Source organism: Drosophila erecta, unplaced genomic scaffold, assembly GCF_003286155.1.
Source record: "Drosophila erecta strain 14021-0224.00,06,07 unplaced genomic scaffold, DereRS2 tig00000000-arrow-pilon, whole genome shotgun sequence".
Classification (NCBI taxonomy): Eukaryota; Metazoa; Arthropoda; class Insecta; order Diptera; family Drosophilidae; genus Drosophila; species Drosophila erecta.
Window position 1 is genome coordinate 26,261,870 of NW_020825194.1, and position 7,773 is coordinate 26,269,642.

General features: G+C 44.7%; 1 protein-coding gene across 1 annotated transcript; it reads right to left on the bottom strand.

Moving 5' to 3' along the window:
• Positions 1-966: 966 nt before the first annotated feature.
• LOC6552955 (keratin, type II cytoskeletal 5) lies at positions 967-3,189 on the bottom strand. Its single transcript, XM_001979007.3, has 2 exons — positions 2,885-3,189; positions 967-2,264 (listed from the first exon to the last, which is right to left on the bottom strand). Exons 1-2 carry the CDS (start codon positions 3,101-3,103, stop codon positions 1,545-1,547), a joined length of 939 nt encoding a protein of 312 aa, XP_001979043.1. The 5' UTR covers positions 3,104-3,189; the 3' UTR covers positions 967-1,544.
• Positions 3,190-7,773: the final 4,584 nt, after the last annotated feature.

The window sequence follows — 7,773 nt, forward strand, 5'->3', positions numbered from 1 at the left end:
CGTGTTTTCGATGACTTGGGAATGTTTGATTTCACTGCCTTCCCAACCAACGGGAATGACTCTGCGTGTTCCTACCAGTGCGTCTGGACAATAGCTATTGATTTAAAGCGTGACACCCCCAATGGGGAACTACTACGGAATTTCACTTAGCAAACAAGTCGAAAAGAAGAGTGAGCAGAGCCCACGATTTGGCTCGAAACGATGTTGTAAACTGCGGCAGAAGCAGAATCAAGCAGCTGAATGCCAAGCAACTCAAACAACAAAAAGCCAAACAACCGGCCCCAATGATCATAGAATAGTGCCTTAAAGCCAGTCGGCGACACATTAAGTGCTCGAAGAAAGCCAAGAGGCAGTCGGCAATCGGCAGTCAATGGGCACAGCATCCATAAGCCAGCCCACAAAGTGGGTCATATTCATAAGTAAAGCGCCCATTGGCCATCAGCGGCTGTAAAATGCCGTTCGGCCAACCGACAACTGCAGTTCAGTTCAGTTCAGTTCAGTTCAGCTCATTTCAGTTCTGTTACTTAGGCTCAATTGAGCCGGGCCCATCGACGGCGTTTACAACTTTCTTTGGGCCAAAAGGTGCTAAGCGTCGCCTAACAATGGGGCTCCAGCAGGTGGAGAAATATTAAAACACAATGCGATGGGGTCCCGCCTTGAATGAGCCGAAATGCGCGTAGCTAAATGTTGTGTTTATTTTTCAGCAAATTGCCTTTGTTCGTATTCTGTCAGACGGAAGAAAGTGCAGGGAAAATGGGCTTACCAGAAGCACAAGAGTGGAAGTGAAATAAGTGGGTGAAATTTAGAAAACCCATGAAGAGTTCGATTTTTGGAGCCTGATAGCAAGAAGAATGAGATGGGCAGAAGTGAAATGAAAGTTGCGCCATCCAGATGCAAATTGCTTGGTTGTCGAGTTGCGTAGGCAACTCGAGAGGAAAATTGTGTGGTGATGAGAAAAGAGAGTCGTGTTTGTAAAGTATTTCGAATTATTATTTGATTCTTTGATTTAGCAGCATTTGGTTGGTCTTTCCCGGGCGGTAAAGTGGGGAAACCCAGATAGTTGGACAGATATAGATAGACAGATAGATTAAGGTACAGGTCAGGTAGAGGTAGTCGTAGCACAGAGATAGATGGAAACAGATGAGAGATAGATACAGTTAGATGGGCGAGGCGACTGGCTTTGACTGATAGATCGACTAGTCGCAAAGATTTGCAGTCCATTAATCAAAGGTGCAGCCATGAAATTGAGATAAAGTGTGAAAAGTGAGGAGTGCGGAGTGCGGAAAGTGGTAAAGATTCCTTGGCGGAATTGGCGGTTATTGGCGGTTCTTGATGAAAGGTGGTGTTCGGGTGTGTCTTGTTATTAAGTGATTGTCTTTTTTGTCTAATGGAAGGCACTTTGTTCGTCTCGGACTTCTCGTTCAAGTAATAAATTAAAATAAATAATTTATAAATAAATATAAATATAGGTCATCATTTTTAGCGATTGTTTCTCTCTCTCCTTGGTCTTCGTCCTTCGGTTAAATTAGCTGTGGACTAACTGTTTACCGGCGGGCCTGCTTGTAGCCCTGGTAGGCGATGGTCTGGGCCACTGGAGAGCTGTAGGCACCATGGGTGTCCCAGCCGGAGCTGCCGCCAGAGGACCATCCGGCGCTGGAAGCACCACCGCCCGAGGACCATCCACCGGTGCTGGCAGCCGACGAGCCACCAGCGTTCTTGCCACCGAAAAGACCTCCCAGACCGCCGAGCAGACCGCCGCCGCCTCCGGATCCACCGATGCGTCCCAGTCCGCTGGAGGCACCAGCTGCCAGAGCCAGGAAGAAGGCGATCACGGACACAACCAGGGCCTTCTTGGCCAGGAACAGCAAACCGAAGATGGAGCCAACGCCCAGGACGGCGATCTTAGCACCAACTCCCAGCAGGATGGGCAGGAACTTCTTCAGCAGCTTCTTCTTGCGGGTGCGGGACTCAACGACCAGCTCGCGGAGATCGGCCTTGATGTCATCTGGAATAGCGCGGGCCACGCTGCGAGCGGCGTTGGCGAAGTTGAAGTTCAGGGAGCGCTCGGCGAAGAAGCTCTTGGCGTTGTCCATGAAGTAGTTGCCCATCTCGGCGGTGCGGGCCTCCACGGTGGGAGCGGCCTCGACAGCCAGAGAGTTGTCCAGGGACTTGCCCTGACGACCTTCGTTCGACTTCACCAGGGATACTCCTCCGAAAAGCTCGATCTGGGGGTTATCGAACACGGACTTGGCCTTGCGGAAGAGCTGTGGAGGAGGAAGTGGGGTTTCGAATTAGAGCGGATATTGAGCGATGATCTAAAGTCAATAATATTGGTCATTAAAGATATGTTTGATTGACTGTTTTGATTGTACGGCAATGCTCCTTGTAAGTTGAAAAGTGGCTGAGTAAGTAAATTTGAAAGAATTTCTTAGTTTCGATGTGAGGCCAAATGTTGATATATATCATCACTTATCAACTGGTTTTTAACATTTTAGGTATGGGAATTCGATAGTATATTTACAGCTCGGAAATATAAAAAGAATGTGCTTAGCGCAGTTTCCAAGTCTAAAAGACACTTTTAAGTGTTGAAGTTGATTTTCACATCTTCCTGTCAGGTCAATTTTAGCTGGTAGACTGCACACTCTATTAAACATTGATTATTGTGATTATTATTATGACAGGAAGCTGCGAAGAAAAACTTTTTCACTTTCACTTTTGTAGTATCCTTGGAGTCACATTTGATTGTCACTTAATAGGAGATGAGTGGATATTTTAAATTCACTTTCACTGATCAGCATCTTTGCAATTGTTCTTGACTGGGCTTTGTTTTTTTTTTTGTTGTGTGATAGGGGTATGTAATCCTTGGGGCCTAGTTAATCCGTACCGTGAGCTGCAGGCACGAGATGGAGTCGGACTCGAGGCACTGGGCAAAGGCGCCTGGCTGCTCTTCGGCGGCCTTGACGGGATCGGCGGAGATGCCTGCTGCCAGGAGCAGGATGCAGGCGGTGGCAACGAAGAACTTCATGCTGGCGGCTGGGTTGGCGGATTGGTGATTTTTGCGACTGAATTCCTTGGGCACCACCGAAATCACTGGTGTGTTCATTCGAATGGAACAAGCTGCGGTTTGATAACTTTTCGCCGCCGTCAGGCTGTTTTTAAAGAGTTTCCAACGTAGCGGTCGCCTCGGCAGCGGCATAACGTAAAATTATGTAAAAAGCGCCGGTGCCCACACATACAGCTAGGGTCTCCGTCGCCAAAGAGCCCTCTTCCACACGTGTCTGCGCACTCTTTCTCGCACTCTGCGAAGACGGCAGCTGCCCTCTCTTTCTGACCGCGGCGCTGCCTCTCTTTCTCAGCAGCCTCCAAGCTTAGAAGCCGCATTAGGCAAGCGCAGGCAGAGCTTGGTACGCTTCCGCATTAAAGAAAGTCGCTGCGCATGCGCATGCGAAGACGAGTCTTCTGTCTTCTGTCTTCGGTCGACGTCGGCGCAGGCAGCAGGCAGCAGGGCTGTAAGTGTGAGAGCACGAGAAAGTTTTCTTCAGAGAGCCAAAGCCAAGGTTGTCCGTCTTCTCTCCCCCACAGACACACACACACACACACACACACACACACTCGAGCGGAGAGACCCCTGAAGACGCGTCTTCCCGCAGTGTCTTCTGCCCAGCTCCTCGAGCGAGCACACGCAGACAAAGAGATGTAGTTTCTTCTGGAGCCTCACAGATTACAACACATCCAGTGATAAACAGGTGCTGCGCAGCTTAACCCTCCACACACCCCGGCCCTTAACCCCTGGGTGCTCCCTTCGCGGCCCAGACCCCCATATGTGTGTCACATATTCTTCTGGTTTTTGATAATTTTTTGAACGCTTTTGTTTTTCGGGCACTTTGCCGCAAGAAATGAAAGTTGTGTGTATGATATTTTCATACTACTGTTATTTCTGGCCCCTGGTCTGCATGTCATCTCCGTTTAAGACCCCCGTCCACCGGAATCGCCGAAAATAGTTTTGTTTACCGCATGTGCGCGCCTTGAAATTACTTTTCATTTTCGTGACTTTATTGTGGCTCTGTTTTTATTACGCAACATAAAGTGTGATATACAATGACAGTTATGTAACTAGGACAGGGTCTGGAAGGAGGATAACTACGCACGTCCTACTTGGGACTTTTCCTTGGGCAGTTCGAGTGCACAGGTGAAAACACCTCTGCGGCCCTAATCATAAGAAACGGCCTGACTCGGCAATTGTGACACATTAGTCAACAATTTGAGCTTAGCAAAAGTGCAAATAACAGCGCGCTTCAATTGCTCAAGTGAAATGAAAGAGAAATTACACGAAAAGCCAACAAAAACGGATGCGCGCAAGACGCCAGATGCCACAGATGATGGACAGCTGCACTGAGCGAAATCACACACAGTTATTGTTTTTATACGAATTTTATTTGATTTGTTTCATCTAGTTGTCAAAAACAACCAAGTTGATTAAAATACAGTAAGTTTTAATAAACTTCTATAGCAAATCAATTTTATCACCCCTTAATGTTAACTGTATTTCATCAGGATCATTAGCCGAGTGGGCGTGGCCAAAATTTTCGGCATCTCGATAGAAAAAGGCAGATATTAAGAAATAATAAAAACATTTTTCAAAAGTTCGTGCTTTGTTGTCTTTAGTGTGGATATAGCAATCTGACACAAACTGTCGATAGAATCTGCAGTCTTGATTTCAGCTTTTTAGCGAACATTTTCCGAAAATTGACAGACAGACCTGGCCAATCGAAGAACCCGGTCAAGATTGTACTTTACTTTATGGGTCGGAAATGCTTTCTTCTATCTGTTACGTGTGTAACTGTAGTAACTGTTTACTTATCTAGTTCACCCCCTTATTTTAGTTATTCTAACCTTTTATAACCATAATAAAAACACAAATTCCATACAGAAATAGATGGAATAGATGGCAACCATGATTTTTTCTCAGTGCACTTGGATGGATGGCAGCTTTCTTGGAAAGATCCGAGCTCCCGTTTCAAGGTGAATGTCTGTGACTGACGACATCCGACACCATCATGCGGATCTGGTGCGGTGCACCTTACGAAACCCCTGAATCATCCGCATAATGGGCGCCAAACTGTCGATGGGCCATGGGGCGTATGTGTAATTGGGTACCACAATTAAATCGGCTTTCAGTTGGGCGTGTGACGTCAATCGAAATAGGCGTGCAGTGGTAAAAGTGCGATGCGTTTCGTAACGCAACATCAGCGGCAAAATGGGTGCAGCCTCCCAAAAGAGAAAATAAAAACAATTGATGCGATCTTTTAGGTAGAATTCCGCTTTGGGTTTCTTCGACAGCCATAAATTGGCACGCATTCGAATGCAAATAGGTTGCCATTCCGAATGCCGCTGCACATCCGTCTTAACGGTCGAACTTATGTCGGTTCACGCGCCAAGTGTGAACGCCTCCATTTGTCTGGCAACTAGCATGTGCCAACTTGCAACTTCCAGCTCCCAAACTACCATATACCAACTACCAAATGACCATCAGCCAATGGCCAAGAGCATGGCCAACAGGCTTGGCCATTCATGCGAGAGCAGCCGTCCAAGTGTCCAGTGTGTGTGCTTTTATGAATGAATTTCGCTCGTAGTTGGAACTGGCAAGTAGTTGTTCATGTTGCTGCTGCTGCTTGATGTTGTTGCCGTGTTTGGGGTGTTGCTGTTATTGTTTATGGCTGGTGCAGAGCTGGGTAAACAAATCGCAAGTGTCTTGAACCGCTCTGAAAAGAAAGACAACGCACAACTTGTGCATTTCGGTTTCTGATGTAATAAACTGACCCAATGGAAGTCCACTCTTTTGGCCATAAAAGTACAAAGTTTCCGATTTTCCCAAATGTAAACTTTGGCTTAGTTAATAACGCATTGCAGGCAATTCGTCCCCTTAAAACGCCAGGGTATTTACCCTTTTAAGTCGCACAAAGGCTGTTTTCTGCAAGTTATCTTTCGGTTTGCACATCTGTTGTGCAGGACACAAAGATAAACAACTTAAGCATTGCAAAATCCTTATAGGAAATAAAAAAAAATTAAAATTTAGAAAATTAAAAATTAAAAGTACAAGCTTTATAACTAATTTATGAAATCGGGTTATTTTATTATTGAAGTACATATATATAAAGTAAGTATAGTTGTGCTGCATATCTATAAATTTATTTTTGTTTTTACCTTTTTAGCACTTGGATTTAAGTTTTAAAAGTTATTTAAAATTGGTAATTAAAAAATAGTACTACTGTAGTAACAACGTCTCGTCCTTTTAACTTAGACTAACCATCTTGATGCCAAAACTGTTTCCGCCGCAACATACTTGCGTTTTCACTTGTTCAAATTATGCGTTTGCCTACAAAAAGTTAATGTCTTAAGAAAGTTGGTCACAAGCCTCCGAAAAGATGGTCAAGTCAAACACCACCGCGAAGAAAATCTCAATAATTACACTACTTATTAGGCCAATGGATGAGTGGGCTTCAATCAGCAGATCGAAGGTCCAACGTTCGTCTGAATTGGTGATTATTTTGGGCCCGAGGAGATATCAACGTATTCTCACTTTCATTTTGCTTGACATCAATTTGGGCCCAAGACTCATTAGTGGATCGAGCCAAGACGACGATGATGACTGTTGTGTCCCACACGGAGGCCATTTTACTGTATTATTTATCAGCGAAGGCCCTTTTTCTATCCGCTTGAATTAAATTAAAGCCAATGGCTTAGCCGTGAAAGTTTTTTTCTATTATTTCTGGCCAATTAGCATAAGCGACGAAAGCGTCGAGGGCGTGCATTAAGAATTCCGACGGTTCTATAAATCTTAACGATATCTTAACGGATAAGCTGATGGACCGTACCGGATCGGCAGAAAACAGAAATGTTTCGACGAATTGGTAGCACAATTTCACATTGTGTGCTGACATTTTTTTTCGCCCGAATCGTATTTTGCCAATCAATTGCCACTTATTGGGTATGTGGGTGTGTTAGCCCTGGCGAGCTGAAAACGCTTGTTGACTTTACATTTAATTTTGCCTTTTTTCCATCTTTCTGCCGTGGTCATCCAAAAAGAATTTCGTGTGCGCCGTGTACATAGGTATGTGAGGTACAGGTTTTATTGAACGGCTAAAAAACCAGAATGACCAACAACAGAAGCATACCAGGCCAAAATTTAATGAATAAATAACAAAAATGTTTCGGTGAAAGTTGTGGTCAGAAGTGAGCCATTTGCACACAGCACAGCAGCCACGGCAACAGATAAATATATACATACAATACGTAGCTATGTATATGGAGCTACAGCAAATATTTGCATAAATAATGCCAAGGAATCAAGGAAAGTGAAAATCGATGATGTAATTTATGTTTCACAGGCCGGAAAGCTCCAAGGGAAGCTTCTATTAACTAAACCGCAGATAGTGAACATTAATTGCATGCATATTTTAATAAGTAAAAGTAAAGTTGGCCACAAGTCCAAGAAGCACACGCCCTGAAATAAAAGAGCCCAGCAGACGGGAGATTTCACAAAGCCATAAAAATGTCAAGTTAATAGAACACATTTTCCCTTTTACGGCCATTTGAATTAATGCGAAATTTGCATAATAATGCCGGAAAGGGGATTATGTATACAGACTCCGCGGAGCGACGGCAGTAACCGATACGGCCAGCATTTCAAATAAAGAATTCGCGGTATTTGGGTTAAATATTAATTTACATCTGAACGGGCAACGGCAACAGGCGAAGCAGCATCATTGAAAA